Source organism: Coregonus clupeaformis, chromosome 30 (assembly GCF_020615455.1).
Source record: "Coregonus clupeaformis isolate EN_2021a chromosome 30, ASM2061545v1, whole genome shotgun sequence".
NCBI lineage: Eukaryota > Metazoa > Chordata > Actinopteri > Salmoniformes > Salmonidae > Coregonus > Coregonus clupeaformis.
Window position 1 is genome coordinate 50,117,794 of NC_059221.1, and position 18,439 is coordinate 50,136,232.

Sequence of the window (18,439 nt, forward strand, 5' to 3'; positions counted from 1 at the left end):
AGGCTAGAATCCAACAAAATATCATGCTGCTGAGTGTCGCAAATTGAGTTGAACAATGTTAGCGTTGGCTCATGAGTCATCACCACGTTGGTCATCATGACCCACTTGACTTGATGCCTGTCCGTTAAACTGCTTACAGGGAGGAGACTAGTGAGCCTCTAGTCTAGTAGAAACGTGTATGGTCTAATTCAATAGAGAGACGTTGCTGCCCAATGTTACTGTTTAGCGTTATTGTACCGTGAGCGGCTGCCACAGCCTATTCATTGTGCAAACCTCGTGGAGACCACTTGGACGTCACCGTGTCCAGCTCCAATACACCTTTCCCGCTCCACGAGAAGCACGCGGGACAGTTGCTCAGCAACTCTGACGCAAGCGTGACGTTATTGAAGTGTGTTTTAGTTTATTATGGCAGGAGAAGATTTCCAGCCGAGTTTGAGTTACAGAGGTTGTGTGAATTATTGCATACCAGACTGATCCCCCGTTATCAAAATATGAGGAACAAATCGTCTGTGCGCACTTCTTAGGAAAGTAGCCTGGGTGCGCTCATTGTTCTAGAACGGTGGAGGATTCCAACAACACAGGTGGATGTATTGAACTGTAGGTTTTCTGTGAAGGTAAATTACAAATGAATAATAACCTATGGTCTTTTTTTATTTCAATGACACTTGTTGGCTAATGGCTATACTCTTACGCTGTTACGCAGGCTATAGTCTTTAATCTCCTAAATAGTTAAATAGAATTACACTTTTTGAAAGGTGATTTATAACCTAGGCCTACTAGATTTAATATCACAATTGTATATTTTTTATTTCCTGTTATATGCAGCCTATATATATGCAGCCAAATATGTTTTTTCAATTTTGTTTACAGGAGTGACCTAATAACGGTAGCCTAATCCTGGGAAGTGGACAATAGATTTATCCGGTCACTGGGGTGCCTCTGCACAATGGTGGTTTTATCAGATGGCTCTCCTCCGTGCCCTGGGGGGCCGGTTCAGGTCGGTTTCTACGAGATCATCAGGACGCTGGGGAAGGGAAACTTCGCCGTGGTTAAACTGGCTTGTCACAAAGTCACAAAAACCCAGGTGCTTAATTACGCAAGCATAATGCATATTAAACATTTCTTCCCTACACCATCAATCTCCAATATTCAACTCCAACGTTATACAGTTTGTTAACATAGAGTGATTTCATACTGTTAGGATTTACAGCCAGCTGCTGCTTAGCAAACAAGTGACAGAATGAGAAACATGGTCTCAGAGGATTTCGTATTATTCTGTACGTAATTCCGAGACACTACATTTAGCATGATATGTTACGTTTCGTATGGAATGTATTAATTTGTGGATGCCATCATCAATGTCGTATGATATGTTAGGAATTACAATTCGTATGATATGTTACATACATTTGCAAAACATACAATATGTTACGAATTTTCTAAATGTATGATATGTTATGAATCCCAATTTGTTGTAGCTAACGTTAGCTAGGTGGCTAATGTTAGGGTTAAGGCTAGGAGTTAGGTTATGGTGTTTAAGGGATACTTCGGGATTTTGGCAATGAGGCCCTTTATCTACTTCCCAATAGTGAGATGAACTCGTGGATACCATTTTTATGTCTCTGCATCCAGTTTGAAGGAAGCAGCTAACTAGCGCTAGCGCAATTGCTAATTGCTGTTAGCACAATGACTGGAAGTCTATGGGTATCCCCTATCAGCAAATACCCATAGACTTCCAGTCATTGTGCTAACACTAGTTGGCATTGGCTCGCAAAAATAACTCTAACTTACTTCATACTGGACACAGATACATACAAATGGAATCCACGAGTTCATCTGACTCAGGGGAAGTGGATAAAGGGCCTCATTGCCAACATCCCGAAGTATCATATCATACTAATTTGAGTGTCCCGGATTTATGTTTACTATGTTACGTCTAGTCTATGTGACCAGGCTGGAATGGGACCTTGGTTGAGTCTGAAATGGCACCCTATTCCCTGTATAGTCAAAGTGCACTACTTTTGACCAGGGTCCAGGGCTTTGGTCAAAAGTAGTGCATTATATAGGGTTTGGGTACCATTTTGAAATTAACTCTGCTTTCTTCACACACAGGTGGCCATTAAAATCATTGATAAGAAAAGACTGGAGCCCTCTGACCTGAAGAAGATTTACAGAGAGGTCGAGGTGATGAAGCTCCTTAACCATCCTCACATTATCAAGCTCTATCAGGTAGCTCCTCAACCATCCTCACATTATCAAGCTCTATTGGGTAGCTCCTCAACCATCCTCACTTTATCAAGCTTTATGAGGTCGCTCCTCAACCATCCTCACATTATCAAGCTTTATTGGGTAGCTCCTCAACCATCCTCACTTTATCAAGCTGTATGAGGTCGCTCCTCAACCATCATCACATTATCAAGCTCTATTGGGTAGCTCCTCAATCATCCTCACATTGTCAAGCTCTATCAGGTAAGGTATAGAGATGTGGAACTACGCTCTCTCTCTCTCTCTCTCTCTCTCTCTCTCTCTCTCTCTCTCTCTCTCTCTCTCTCTCTCTCTCTCTCTCTCTCTCTCTCTCTCTCTCTCTCTCTCTCTCTCTCTCTCTCTCTCTCTCTCTCTCTCTCTCTCTCTCTCTCTCTCTCTCTCTCTCTCTCTCTCTCTCTCTCTCTCTCTCTCTCTCTCTCTCTCTCTCTCTCTCTCTCTCTCTCTCTCTCTCTCTCTCTCTCTCTCTCTCTCTCTCTCTCTCTCTCTCTCTCTCTCTGCCCCCTCTCTCATTCTCAGTACGAGGAGGATTTTGAAAGGTCAGGTTGTTTATCTTGTAATAGGGGTTAAGTGTGTGTGTTTCCCAGCCCTCAGCCCAGCCAACCCCAGCTCTATGAGTCACATGGGGTTTTTAGAATGGAAAATGAAGACCCCGTGAACCCTCCCCTACTTCCAATATGGTCTCAAAGCAAATATTTCTTAAAACAACTCAGTGAGTCCGAGAATCTTTTACTTCGTTTTTGTAATGGTTTTTAAGGATTCCAAGATGTGCCACTTCGGGCACACTGTTCCACAGCCTTACATGTAATAGTGACATAGGACATTTATATTTTAAGATGTATTTATTTATCAGTGAGTGTGCCTCTCTTGTGTCTTGCAGGTCATGGAAACTAAGGACATGTTGTACATGGTGATGGAGTATGCCAGGAACGGAGAGATGTTTGGTAAGTGGGAGGGTATCGCTCTAGAGGTTTCCATCTTGCTTGGTGCAATCTCTTAGAACAGTGTGTGTGTGTGTATGTGCACATGTGTACTTGATCACTCATTATTTACAATGGTTCAATCAAACAATCTGAACCAACCAATCAATTACATTCCTCATTATTCACCCTCTATCCCCTCCTCTCCCTACATCCCACCCTCTATCCCCACCTCTCCCTACATCCCACCCTCTATCCCCACCTCTCCCTACATCCCACCCTCTATCCCCACCTCTCCCTACATCCCACCCTCTATCCCCACCTCTCCCTACATCCCACCCTCTATCCCCACCTCTCCCTACATCCCACCCTCTATCCCCACCTCTCCCTACATCCCACCCTCTATCCCCACCTCTCCCTACATCCCACCCTCTATCCCCACCTCTCCCTACATCCCACCCTCTATCCCCTCCTCTCCCTACATCCCACCCTCTATCCCCACCTCTCCCTACATCCCACCCTCTATCCCCACCTCTCCCTACATCCCACCCTCTATCCCCACCTCTCCCTACATCCCACCCTCTATCCCCTCCTCTCCCTACATCCCACCCTCTATCCCCACCTCTCCCTACATCCCACCCTCTATCCCCACCTCTCCCTACATCCCACCCTCTATCCCCACCTCTCCCTACATCCCACCCTCTATCCCCACCTCTCCCTACATCCCACCCTCTATCCCCACCTCTCCCTACATCCCACCCTCTATCCCCACCTCTCACTACATCCCACCCTCTATCCCAACCTCTCCCTACATCCCACCCTCTATCCCCACCTCTCCCTACATCCCACCCTCTATCCCCACCTCTCCCTACATCCCACCCTCTATCCCCACCTCTCCCTACATCCCACCCTCTATCCCCACCTCTCACTACATCCCACCCTCTATCCCCTCCTCTCCCTACATCCCACCCTCTATGCCCACCTCTCCCTACATCCCACCCTCTATCCCCTCCTCTCCCTACATCCCACCCTCTATCCCAACCTCTCCCTACATCCCACCCTCTATCCCCACCTCTCCCTACATCCCACCCTCTATCCCCACCTCTCCCTACATCCCACCCTCTATCCCCACCTCTCCCTACATCCCACCCTCTATCCCAACCTCTCCCTACATCCCACCCTCTATCCCCACCTCTCCCTACATCCCACCCTCTATCCCCACCTCTCCCTACATCCCACCCTCTATCCCCACCTCTCACTACATCCCACCCTCTATCCCCACCTCTCCCTACATCCCACCCTCTATCCCCACCTCTCCCTACATCCCACCCTCTATCCCCACCTCTCCCTACATCCCACCCTCTATCCCCACCTCTCCCTACATCCCACCCTCTATCCCCTCCTCTCCCTACATCCCACCCTCTATCCCCACCTCTCCCTACATCCCACCCTCTATCCCAACCTCTCCCTACATCCCACCCTCTATCCCCACCTCTCCCTACATCCCACCCTCTATGCCCTCCTCTCCCTACATCCCACTTTCTTTCTGTAGACTACTTGTCATCGTCGGGGCGGCTGTGTGAGAGCGAGGCTCGCAGGAAGTTCTGGCAGATCCTGTCAGCGGTGGACTACTGCCACAGCAACCACATCGTCCACAGAGACCTGAAGGCTGAGAACCTTCTGCTGGACTCCAACATGGACATCAAAGTAGCAGGTACAGGCAGAAAGGAGAGGCTTGGAAATCAATCAACCTTGATTCACAGAAAGATGGATGTTTAAAAAAACTGGTCAAATATAATTGTTTTAGTTAGTAATTAAGCTACAGTGTATTCGGAAAGTATTCAGACCCCTTGACTTTTTCCACATTTTGTTACATTACAGCCTTATTCTAAAATTGATTAAATAGTTTTTTCCCCTCATCAATCCAAAATGTAAATAAGTATTTCTGTTTTTTATTAGTAATACATTTGCAAAGATTTCTAAAAAACAGTTTTCACTTTGTCATTATGGGGTATTGTGTGTATATTGATGAGGGAAAAAATTAATTGAATCAATTTTAGAATAAGGCTGTAATGTAACAAAATGTGGAAAAAGTCAAGGGGTCTGAATACTTCCCGAATGCACTATTATATTTATTAGATTCTATTAAAGGTGGTGGTTTAAGAAATTACAAAAAATATTCACTTACAGTATGGTTGCTATGGTGTCCCTTGTCATGTGCATATGTGTCCTATGATATGAATGAGAACGTTTCAGAGGATTCGCGAGGGCTTTAGGCAGGGCTATTCAACTCCGGTCCTGGAGGGCCAAAACATATCCATTATTTGTTTCTACCTGGTAGTTAATTGCAGTCACCTGGTGTCCCAGGTCTGAACCAGTCCCTGATCAGAAGAGGATGAAAACCAGAAGTGTTTTGGCCCTCCAGGACCGGAGTTGAACAGCCCTGGCTTTAGGGATAGTATCCTCTAATATGAATATACTTTTTCCTCTCCCTCCCTGTAGACTTTGGTTTTGGGAACTTCTTCAGTGAAGGAGAATTTCTGTCCACCTGGTGTGGGTCCCCGCCCTACGCCGCTCCAGAGGTGTTTGAGGGGATTGAGTACGAGGGGCCACCTCTAGACATCTGGGTAAGGGACCAGGAAGGGATGGTTTCGCTCCTATTCTCTTGCTTTGGGTTGGTTATTCCTCTATAACCCATTGGAATGTCATGGGAAGGAAAGTGCAGATGAAGGTTGTACGTTTTCAGATCTCAGATTCCCTCTTGTACTGTAATAACCCTATAGGTGGTTATGGCGGTGCAGAGATGATTCATCAGGAATTCTACATCTTTATCCTATCCTATTTTTTGCAGAAATTGTCCCTTTTTTCCAATCAAATCCCTGGTAGTGACAGTAGTACTAATAGTAGTAGGAAGTAGCAGGACTGTGGTGCTCATCTCTCTCCCCTCTGGTGTTCAGAGTCTGGGGGTGGTGCTGTACGTGTTGGTGTGTGGCGTCCTGCCCTTTGATGGCCCCTCCCTCCCCGCACTCAGACAGAGGGTCCGGGAGGGACGCTTTAGAATCCCCTTCTACATGTCCCAAGGTACGGTCCTGCAGGAGTGGTCACATGACAGATATTCACAGGACAAGTCTGAAACGACACCCTATTCCCTATTTAGTGCTCTACTCTGCAGTAGTGCAGTAAGTTAGTGCAGTAAGTTAGTGCAGTAAGTTAGTGCGGTAAGTTAGTGCAGTATATAGATACGATTATTGCTACTCTGCAGTAGTGCAGTAAGTTAGTGCGGTATATAGATACGATTATTGATGGGGGCAAAAATCGATACAGTTACATATCCCAATATTATTTTGGAAGATATTATATCGATACTTTGACACCAAGTATCGATAAAAACAATATATATATATATATATATATATACAGTTGAAGTCTGAAGTTTACATACACTTAGGTTGGAGTCATTAAAACTAGTTTTTCAACCACTCCACAAATTTCTTTTTAACAAACTATAGTTTTGGCAAGTCGGTTAGGACATCTACTTTGTGCATGACACAAGTAATTTTTCCAACTATTGTTTACAGACAGATTATTTCACTTATAATTCACTGTATCACAATTCCAGTGGGTCAGAAGTTTAAATACACTAAGTTGACTGTGACTTTAAACAGCTTGGAAAATTCCAGAAAATGATGTCATGGCTTTAAAAGCTTCTGATAGGCTAATTGACATAATTTGGTCAATTGGAGGTATACCTGTTGATGTATTTCAAGGCCTACCTTCAAACTCAGTGCCTCTTTGCTTGACATCATGGGAAAATCAAAATAAATCAGCCAAGACCTCAGAAAAAAAATGGTATACCTCCACAAGTCTGGTTCATCCTTGGGAGTAATATCCAAATGCCTGAAGGTACCACGTTCATCTGTAAAAACAATAGTACGCAAGTATAAACACCATGGGACCACAACACCCGTCATACTGCTCAGGAAGGAGATGCGTTCTGTCTCCTGGAGATGAACATACTTTGGTGCGAAAAGTGCAAATCAATCCCAGAACAACAGCAAAGGACCGTGTGAAGATGCTGGAGGAAACAGGTACAAAAGTATCTATATCCACAGTAAAACGAGTCCTATATCGACATAACCTGAAAGGCCACTCAGCAAGGAAGAAGCCACTGCTCCAAAACCGCCATAAAAAAGCCAAACTATGGTTTGCAACTGCACATGGGGACAAAGATCGTACTTTTTGGAGAAATGTCCTCTGGTCTGATGAAGCAAAAATAGAACTGTTTGGCCATAATGACCATTGTTATGTTTGGAGGAAAAAGGGGGTCGCTTGCAAGCCGAAGAATACCATTCCAACCGTGAAGCACGGGAGTGGCAGCATCATGCTGTGGGGGTGCTTTGCTGCAGGAAGGACTGGTGCACTTCACAAAATAGATGGCATCATGAGGAAGGAACATTATGTGGATTATTGAAGCAACATCTCAAGCCATCAGTCAGGAAGTTAAAGCTTGGTCACAAATTGGTCTTCAAAATGGACAGTGACCCCAAGCATACTTCCAAAGTTGTGGCAAAATGGCTTAAGGACAACAAAGTCAAGGTATTGGAATGGCCATCACAAAGCCCTGACCTCAATCCTATAGAAAATGTGTGGGCAGAACTGAAAAAGCGTGTTCGAGCAAGGAGGCCTACAAACCTGACTCAGTTACACCAGCTCTGTCAGGAGGAATGGGCCAAAATTCACCCAACTTATTGTGGGAAGCTTGTGGAAGGCTACCCGAAACGTTTGACCCAAGTTAAACAATTTAAAGGCAATGCTACCAAATACTAATTGAGTGTATGTAAACTTCTGACCCACTGGGAATGTGATGAAAGAAATAAAAGCTGAAATAAATCATTCTCTCTACTATTATTCTGATATTTCACATTCTTAAAGTAAAGTGGTGATCCTAACTGACCTAAGACAGGGATTTTTTACTAGGATTAAATGTCAGGAATTGTGAAAAACTGAGTTTAAATGTTGTTGGCTAAGGTGTATGTAAACTTCCGACTTCAACTGTATACAGTGCCTTCAGAAAGTATTCACACCCCTTGACTTCCACATTTTGTTGTGTTACAGCCTGACTTTAAAATAGATTAAATTGCTTGTTTCTGTCACTGGCCTACACACAATACCCCATAATGTAAAGTGGAATTGAAATTAAATGAAAAGCTTCAATTAATCAAATGTTATTTACAAAGCCCTTTTTACATCAGCAGATGTAACAAAGTGCTATACAGAAACCCAGCCTAAAACCCCAAACAGCAAGCAATGCAGATGTAGAAGCACGGTCTTGAGTCAATACGTTTTCAACCCCTTTGTTATGGCAAGCCTAAATAAGTTCAGGAGTAAAAATGTGCTTAACAAGTCACATAAGTTGCATGGACTAACTCTGTGTGCAATAATATTGTTTAACATGATTTTTGAATGACTACATCATCTCTGTACCACACACATACAATGATCTGTAAGGTCCCTCAGTCGAGCACTGAATTTCAGACTCAACCACATAGACCATGGAGGTTTTCCAATGCCTCGCAAAGAAGGGCAGCTATTGACAACAGACATTGAATATCCCTTTGAGCATGGTGAAGTTACTAATTACACTTTGGATGGTGTATCAATACACCCAGTCACTACAAAGATACAGGCGTCCTTTCTAACTCAGTTGCCGGAGAGGAAGGAAACCGTTCAGGGATTTCACCATGAGGCCAATGGTGACTTTAAAACAGTTAGAGTTTAATGGCTGTGATAGGAGAAAACTGAGGATGGATCAAAACAACATTGTAGTTACTCCACAATACTAACCTAATTGACAGAGTGAAAAGAAGGAAGCCTGTACAGAATAAACATATTCCAAAACATGCATCCTGTTTGCAACAAGGCACTAAAATAATACTGCAAGAAATGTGGCAAAGCAATTAACTTTTTGTGCTGCATACAAAGTGTTATGTTTGGGGCAAATCCAATCCAACACATTACTTAGTACAACTCTCCATATTTTCAAGCATAGTGGTGGCTGCATCATGTAATGGGTATGCTTGTAATTGTTAAGGACTGGGGAGTTTTTCAGGATAAAAAATAAATGCAATGAGGCTAAGCACAGGCAAAATCCTAGAGGAAAACCTGGTTCAGTCTGCTTTCCACCAGACACAGGGAGACGAATTCACCTTTCAGCAGGACAATAACCTAAAACACAAGGCCAAATCGACACTGGAGTTACTTACCAAGAAGACAGTGAATGTTCCTCAGTGGCCAAGTTACAGTTTTGACTTAAATCTACATAAAAGCTATGGCAAGACCTGAAAATGTTTGTCTAGCAATGATCAACAACCAATTTGACAGAGCTTGAAGAATTTTGAAAAGCATAATGGGCAAATGTTGCACAATTCATGTGTGGAAAGCTCTTAGAGACTTACCCAGAAAGACTCACAGCTGTAATTGCTGCCAAAGGTGCTTCTACAAAGTATTGACTCAGTGGTGTGAATACTTATGTAAATTCAATTTCTGTATTTCATTTTCAACAAATGTGCAACAATTTCTAAAAACATGTTTTCACTTTTCCATTAAGGGGTACTGTGTGTAGATGGGTGATAAAAATATATATTTAATCCAGTTTGAATTCAGGCTGTAAGATGACTAAATGTGGAATAAGTCAAGAGGTATGAATACTTTCTGAAGGCTCTGTATATATATATTTTTGTTGTTGTTGTTGCTAGCGTTAGCTAGCGCTAGTCGGATGTAATTACGCCAAAACTCCGGTATTATTCATCCAATTGTGATGAGGTGGTGTTGAAGGAGTCAGGCGCAGGAGGGTAAATCACAGAATAACAGGCTTTAATCCGCAAAATACAGGTTTACGCAGAACTGCGTCAAACACACTCCAAGGCACACAGGAAATACTCCACCGAGCTTCACTAACCTCCACAATAAACAATCACCCACACAGACAAGGAAGCAGAGGGAACACTTATACAATGACTAATGAGGGATAAGGACCAGGTGTGTGATTGAAGACAAGACAAATGGAGTGATAATAAATGGATCGGCAGTAGCTAATAAGCCGGTGACTATGAACGCTGAAACCTGCCCGAACAAGGAGGGGAGGCAGCCTCGGCGGAAGTCGTGACACCAATAGCTTATTTTCAGCACTTTTATTTCCATGACCGATCAAAACTCATTTTCTCATGCTCTCTTGTCTCTCTGCAGCAGACATATAGTGAGCAATATGTTTGGAACATCCAATCGCAATACAAATAGAATGATGGGAATCTCATACATATAGTATGGTGATAATGTTGTATTGTAAGGTCCCTGGCAATTCCCAGCCCTTGATAATAGGGTGCCATTTCGAACACATTCACATACAAAGTTAGATATGATTATAGATGTTATAAATCCATGTTGTATTAATCAACCAAACACTGCTATAGTCACCACCAACGAAAAAAATGGCTTTTCCTTTGATCATAGAACACTAACCAATCAAACTACAGCGGTGACATCAGCTGGTTCTGAAACCCTCTTTTATTTTGTCCCTTATCTCCCTCCATACCGTCAGACTGTGAGAACCTGGTGCGGAGGATGTTGGTAATTGACCCGGCCAAACGCATCACGGTGGCCCGGATCAAGAAGCACCGCTGGATGAAGGCGGACCCCCCGGTCACGGCAGCCCCTCCAGAGACGCCCCAGCAGACCCCTGCCCTGGCCCCTGAAGCAGAGCCCTGTCTGGGGGAGAATTACAGCGAGCCGGTCCTTGGCCTCATGCAGACCCTGGGCATCGACCGGCAGAGGACCATTGAGGTGAGTGGGAGAAATACTAAGAGACCAGGTTTGATTAGGCCAATGCGAGTCCTATGTGTAATTCGATATCTATATAGCTACATTGCTTACTGTATGTCATTTCAGTAGCTCTCTCTCTCTCTCTCTCTCTCTCTCTCTCTCTCTCTCTCTCTCTCTCTCTGTCTCTCTCTCTTCCTCTCTCTCTCTGTCTCTCTCTGTCTCTCTCTCTTCCTCTTCCTCTCTCTCTCTCTCTCTCTCTCTCTCTCTCTCTCTCTCTCTGTCTCTCTCTCTCTCTCTCTCTCTTTCTCTCTCTCTCTCTCTCTATCAATTCAATTCAATTCAAACAGATATGGGAGTTTATCAAAATTGGATTTTTTTCGAATTATTTGTGGGTCTGTGTAATCTGAGGGAAATATGTCTCTAATATAGTCATACATTTGGCAGGAAGTTAGGAAGTGCAGCTCAGTTTCCACCTCATTTTGTGGGCAGTGTGCACATAGCCTGTCTTCTCTTGAGAGCCAGGTCTGCCTACGGCGGCCTTTCTCAATAGCAAGACTATGCTCACTGAGTCTGTACATAGTCAAAGATTTCCTTAAGTTTGGGTCAGTCACAGTGGTTAGGTATTCTGCCACTGTGTACTCTCTGTTTAGGGCCAAATAGCATTCTAGTTTGCTCTGTTTTTTTGTAAATTATTTTCAATGTGTCAAGTAATTATCTTTTTGTTTTCTCATGATTTGGTTGGGTCTAATTGTGTTGTTGTCCTGGGGCTCTGTGGGGTCTGTTTGTGTTTGTGAACAGAGCCCCAGGACCAGCTTACTTAGGGGACTCTTCTCCAGGTTAATCTCTCTGTAGGTGATGGCTTTGTTATGGAAGGTTTGGCAATCGCTTCCTTTTAGGTGGTTGTAGAATTTAACGGCTCTTTTCTGGATTTTGATAATTTGCGGGTATCTGCCTAATTCTGCTCTGCATGCATTATTTGGTGTTTTATGTTGTACACGGAGGATATTTTGGCAGAATTCTGCATGCAGAGTCACAATTTGGTGTTTGTCCCATTTTGTGAATTCTTGGTTGGTGAGCGGACCCCAGACCTCACAACCATAAAGGGCAATGGGTTCTGTAACTGATTCAAGTATTTTTTGCCAGATCCTAATTGGTATGTCGAATTTTATGTTCCTTTTGATGGCATAGAAGGCTCTTCTTGCCTTGTCTCTCAGATCGTTCACAGCTTTGTGGAATTTACCTGTGGTGCTGATGTTTAGGCCGAGGTATGTATAGTTTTTTGTGTGCTCTAGGGCAATGGTGTCTAGAGGGAATTTGTATTCGTGGTCCTGGCAACTGGACCTTTTTTGGAACACCATTATTTTTGTCTTACTGAGATTTACTGTCAGGGCCCAGGTCTGACAGAATCTGTGCAGAAGATCTAGGTGCTGCTGTAGGCCCTCCTTGGTTGGTGACAGAAGCACCAGATCATCAGCAAACAGTAGACATTTGACTTCAGATTCGAAGCCTACCATTGACTATGTACATACCCAGCGTGCGACAGAGCTGCAGGAGTTGTGACCCGTTTTTGTTGGTTATGTTGTCGTAGTTGCACCTAGGGGGGCGTATGGGGGAGGGAATGCTGTCACCTCCAGGTAGGTGTTTGTCCCGCTGTGTGCTGAGGGTGTCAGGTTCTTGTCCAGTTTTGGCATTTAGGTCGCCACAGACTAGTACATGTCCCTGGGCCTGGAAATGGTTGATCTGCCCCTCTAGGATGGAGAAGCTGTCATCGTTAAAGTATGGGGATTCTATTGGGGGGATATAGGTAGCACACAGGAGGACATTTGTCTCTGTTGAGATCATTTACTTATTAATTTCTAGCCAGATGTAAAATGTTCCTGTTTTGACTAATTTAATAGAGTGGGTTAGGTCTGCTCTATACCAAATTAGTATACCCCTGAGTCTCTTACCTGTTTCACACCTGGTAGTTTGGTGGATGGGACTACCAGCTCTCTGTAACCTAGAGGGCAACCAGTGGATCCGTCTCCTCTACACCTGTTAGTTTGGTGGATGGGACTACCAGCTCTCTGTAACCTAGAGGGCAACCAGTGGATCCGTCTCCTCTACACCTGGTAGTTTGGTGGATGGGACTACCAGCTCTCTGTAACCTAGAGGGCAACCAGTGGATCCGTCTCCTCTACACCTGTTAGTTTGGTGGATGGGACTACCAGCTCTCTGTAACCTAGAGGGCAACCAGTGGGTCCGTCTCCTCTACACCTGGTAGTTTGGTGGATGGGACTACCAGCTCTCTGTAACCTAGAGGGCAACCAGTGGATCCGTCTCCTCTACACCTGGTAGTTTGGTGGATGGGACTACCAGCTCTCTGTAACCTAGAGGGCAACCAGTGGGTCCGTCTCCTCTACACCTGTTAGTTTGGTGGATGGGACTACCAGCTCTCTGTAACCTAGAGGGCAACCAGTGGGTCCGTCTCCTCTACACCTGTTAGTTTGGTGGATGGGACTACCAGCTCTCTGTAACCTAGAGGGCAACCAGTGGGTCCGTCTCCTCTACACCTGGTAGTTTGGTGGAAAGGGCATAGGTCTGATCTGGGGGGGGCCTATATAGGGTGAGCCAGGGTTTGCTTGGGGTGGTCTTAGCTGGTTGGGGTGTGGCTTGTGATGCTGTGGTCTGTGTGTAGGTCCTCTTGGCGTGGGTTCTCTCGGTGCAGGTCCTTCAGGAGGGGGTCTTGCAGGTCTGGGAGGGTGTCTCGCTGGTCTGGGTGGGGTGTCCGTTGCTCTGTTGCTCCTGTGTGAGGTGCTGGGGCTACGGTTGATGGTGACGTCCTTCAGGGACCTGGCAAAAGTTGGGATTGCTGCCATGTAGAGGTGGACCTGGTGGTAAAGGCTGTTCAAGTCCAGGGTGGAGTGGTGGGCCAGGTAGACATTATGCTGCATTCACCCTCTGTATGGTAGCAGGGTGAAAGTCTTTTCATGGTAGCAGGGTGGAGATAACTCTTAGGCCTCACTCCCCCCTATCTGAGATACCTACTCCAGCCCTCATCCTCCACATACAACACCCGTTCTGCCAGTCACATTCTGTTAAAGGTCCCCAAAGCACACACATCCCTGGGTCACTCCTCTTTTCAGTTTGCTTCAGCTGGCGACTGGAACGAGCTGCAAAAAACACTCAAATTGGACAGTTTGAGCTCCATCTCTTCATTCAAAGACTCAAATCATGGACACTCTTACTGACAGTTGTGGCTGCTTCGCGTGATGTATTGTTGTCTCTACCTTCTTGCCTTTGTGCTGTTGTCTGTGCCCAATAATGTTTCTACCACGTTTTGTTCTGCTACCATGTTGTGCTGCTGCCATGTTGTGTTGCTACCATGTTGTTTTCATGTTGGGTTGCTACCTTGCTGTGTTGTCGTGTGTTGCTGCCATGCTATGTTGTTGTCTTAGGTCTCTCTTTATGTAGTGTTGTGTTGTCTCTCTTGTTGTGATGTGTATTTGGTCCTATATATATATATATATATATATATTTTTTTTTTATCGCAGCCCTCGTCCCCGCAGGAGGCCTTTTGCCTTTTGGTAGGCCGTCATTGTAAATAAGAATTAGTTCTTAACTGACTTGCCTAGTTAAATAAAGGTAGAAAAATGAATAATAATAATAATCATCATATTGTGCGTTGGGGAAAGTGGAAGAAGCTTTTTCAATCACTCCCTTGAGTGCTGTGGCCACCCTTTCCTGCTGGGCTCTCAGGTCATTTGTGCCCGTGTGAATTATGATGTGGTTGGGGGACCCTAGTCTGTCCTCTGACAACAGCTCCAGGGCATGTCTAGTGTTTGGGCACCAGAGTTTAGCCACTTTGTGTTTGGGAAAAAGTTTATCCTCTTGAATGTATATGCCATTTGAGTCAATCTCCTCTCTGCCTCTCTCTCTCACTCTCTCTCTCTCTCTCTCTCTCTCTCTCTCTCGCTCTCTCCCTCGCTCCAGTCTCTTCAGAGCAGCAGCTACAACCACTTCTCTGCTATCTACCGTCTCATGCTGGAGAAGGTGAAAGAGCTGCGCTCCCTCAGACTGCCCCCGAGCACCGAACAGGTGGGCCTGACCCCCAATCCTGACCCCGGCACTCTGCTACCGACCTGCATCAGTGAGAAGGATCACCATGGAAACCAGGGGGAGGAGCCACAGGAAGAGGAGCTGCAAGAGGAGGGAGGTGCAGCACTCCTCTCCTTAGACCCCTCCCTCAGACACACTCTGGCTGAGGTCTCTGCCAGCCTCCAGCAGTGCAGCCCACCTTGTGAGTACTGAGACACACATGTGCACACGCACACACACTCACACAAATCTGCACTATGTTCATTTAGATACACACATTTGCATGAAGTACACACAACACACCCACTATACACACCACTATACACACCACTATACACACCACTATACACACCACTATACACACCACTATACACACCACTATACACACCACTATACACACCACTACACACACCACTATACACACCACTATACACACCACTATACACACCACTATACACACCACTATACACACCACTATACACACCACTATACACACCACTATACACACCACTATACACACCACTATACATAGCCCACTTTCACATTGTCAAAGTTACAGGGCTAAACTACTTTACTTGTTCCCTGCTCTCTCCTCATCTACAGGTATTGTGGTAAACTCATCCGACCAAGCTTCCTCAGATAGTTTATCCTCTTCCTCCTCTTCGTCCTCTGCCAGTCCCAGCCTGTCCAGCCCTATTGAGGACCCCTATATGTTACTGGTCACTACTGTGGTTGGCCCTGGGACCTATATTCCAACAGAGTCCCCCCTGACCCAGTCCTCTACCCTGCCCAGCACTGTTGACGACCCCTATCAGTTACTGGTCACTACCGGTCATCTGGCCCTGGCCCTGTCGTCCACCCTGCAGCCCCCTCCGCAGGACAGCCTCCCTGTACCCAGCTTCCAGGAGGTCCACCGATCCTCCGACATGGACACCGGCGCTCTAACACAAGGTATGGACGACCACATCAAAATGAAAGCACAGATCAAGTATGATGGATGGAAAGAAGAAAACCTTACATATACTGTAATTGGCTATTGTCTTACACATTGGAGACAACTCTTGAGTTTTAATCATCTTTGATGTAGATCAGAAACAACAAAGGTCCTAGAATGGATCCTTGAGGAACTCCACAAGATATTAAGATACCTGTCTGAACACACAAACTGCTCTCTAAAATAAACATAATTCTGTAACCGTTAGTAACAATTTAGTTCTAGATCTATTTGTGGCGGCTTTCATAAAGGTTTATGATGTCATGACCTTTGACCTCTGTTCCAGGTCTGAGGGTGTTCCGCCAGCAGTTGAGGAGGGATGCCAGCGCCAAGGGCCTGCTGGGACTGAACAAGATGAAGGGCCCCAGGGTCCGGCCCGGGTGGTCCCGCCCTGCCTCTGGCCCTGCACCCTGCCCTGCACCCTGCCCCCCTGCCTGGGGGGGCCAAGGCCTGTCCCACTGTGTCCCCACCACACCACTGTCAGAGGACAGCTTCCAGCAGCAGAAGTGAGGCAGAGACCTTTTTGTTTCTTCAGATGTTATCATTGCGACTCAAATTATTATCAAGCCATTTTGATTTGGGTGAAATACATTTGTCAAAAGCTTTTAAGCATTTGCTTGATTTGTCTTGGACGTTGCTCCTGCAACCAGTTCCATTGGTTCCATTGGTTCCATTGTATTGGAGCAAACTAAATGAAGCGCAGCCCGAGTATTTGAAAATATTAGACACCTGTTGCTCTACTGACTCTTCTCTGTGTCTTCCCCCAGAGTGATCCAGATTCCACTGTACCAATTCCGCCCGACCACACCTCTTTCTCTCCGCCACCCCACCTCTTCCTCCCCGTCACCACACCTCTTCCTGTCTCCTCCCGTCCCTCCTAACGTTCCCGCTCCTCCTCGTCCTCCCATTGGCCTGCTCTCCACACACACACTGTCACATGACTTCCTCACACACTCCCTTCAACAGACCCACTCGCCACACCCACAACCACAACTACACCCATACCCACGACTACACTCACAACCACACCCACAACTACACCCACAGCCACAACTACACCCACAGCCACAACTACAACCACACTCACAACTACACCCACACTCACAACTACACCCACAACTACACCCACACTCACAACTACACCCACAACTACAGCCACAACTACACCCACACTCACAACTACACCCACAGCCACAACTACACCCACAACTACATCCACAGCCACAACTGCACCCACAGCTACACCAAAAGACACACCCACTGTCCTACCTATCTCTATGCTCGGAGCAACCATTAGACTTATCCCCTTCCTCCTCCCCTTCCTCCTCCTCTTCCTCCTTCTCTTCTTCAGCCATGGTGGCGTCGGCTGCCCACCTCTTGGAGACCCATCTCCATATCAGCTCTCCTCGGGTTGAGAACCACAGCCCACCCTTCTCTGACCTTCCTCGCCTCCCTGTTCAGCCCCAGTACCCCCACCCGAACCACCAGTCTCAGCTACTGCACCCCCACCTCCACCCATACAACCACCCAGACCCCCAGTCGCAGCTACTGCACCCCCACTCCCACCCCTACAACCACCCAGACCCCCAGTTGCAGCTACTGCACCCCCACTCCCACCCCCACAACCACCCAGACCCCCAGTCTCAGCTACTGCACCCCCACTCCCACCCCTACAACCACCCAGACCCCCAGTCGCAGCTACTGCACCCCCACTCCCACCCCCACAACCACCCAGACCCCCAGTCTCAGCTACTGCACCCCCACTCCCACCCCCACAACCACCCAGACCCCCAGTCTCAGCTACTGCACCCCCACTCCCACCCCCACAACCACCCAGACCCCCAGTCTCAGCTACTGCACCCCCACTCCCACCCCCACAACCACCCAGACCCCCAGTCTCAGCTACTGCACCCCCCACCCCACTCCCACCACCACACCCACCCAGACCCCCAGTCTCAGCTACTGCACCCCCACTCCAACCCCCACAACCACCCAGACCCCCAGTCTCAGCTGCTGCAATCCTACCCCCACAACCACCCAGACCCCCAGTCTCAGCTACTGCACCACCATCCCCACAACCACCCAGACCCCCAGTCTCAGCCTCAGTTACTGCATTCCCACTCTGACCCCCAGCCTCAGCCTCAGTCAAGACCCTGGGCCAACCACCTCCTCTATACCCCCTCCCAGACCTCCAGGCGGCCCCAGCTCCAACGCCAGCCACGTCTGCCTCCATGCCTAGTAGGGAGAATGGAGCCTGGGTACGGCCTGTAGGAAACACCCAGGACTACAGGCCTAGCAGCTGTTGGACAGCAACGGTCTCAAGGCTAACATTAGGAGAGAGACTGGAGAAATGGAACTGGTCCTCAGA

At 46.6% G+C, this 18,439-nt stretch overlaps 1 protein-coding gene across 1 annotated transcript; it reads left to right on the forward strand.

Annotated features, from left to right (window-relative positions):
- Window positions 1-274: 274 nt before the first annotated feature.
- LOC121572647 (serine/threonine-protein kinase SIK2-like) lies at window positions 275-18,342 on the forward strand. The gene is made up of 12 exons (XM_045209297.1): window positions 275-614; window positions 871-1,084; window positions 2,113-2,229; window positions 3,143-3,206; window positions 4,735-4,896; window positions 5,685-5,809; window positions 6,140-6,263; window positions 10,780-11,021; window positions 14,973-15,279; window positions 15,681-16,028; window positions 16,358-16,577; window positions 16,839-18,342. The coding sequence occupies exons 2-12, from the start codon at window positions 947-949 to the stop codon at window positions 18,340-18,342; spliced, it is 3,351 nt and encodes a 1,116-aa protein (XP_045065232.1). The 5' UTR covers window positions 275-614; window positions 871-946.
- The last annotated feature ends 97 nt before the right edge of the window (window positions 18,343-18,439 follow it).

Bases quoted from the DNA above. Each gene is read 5' to 3' on its own strand.
- LOC121572647 (XM_045209297.1), top strand. From the start codon at position 947: ATGGTGGTTTTATCAGATGGCTCTCCTCCGTGCCCTGGGGGGCCGGTT. The intron at 3,207-4,734 runs GTAAGTGGGAGG...TTCTTTCTGTAG, and splicing joins CAGGAACGGAGAGATGTTTG to ACTACTTGTCATCGTCGGGG. The intron at 4,897-5,684 runs GTACAGGCAGAA...CCCTCCCTGTAG, and splicing joins CATGGACATCAAAGTAGCAG to ACTTTGGTTTTGGGAACTTC.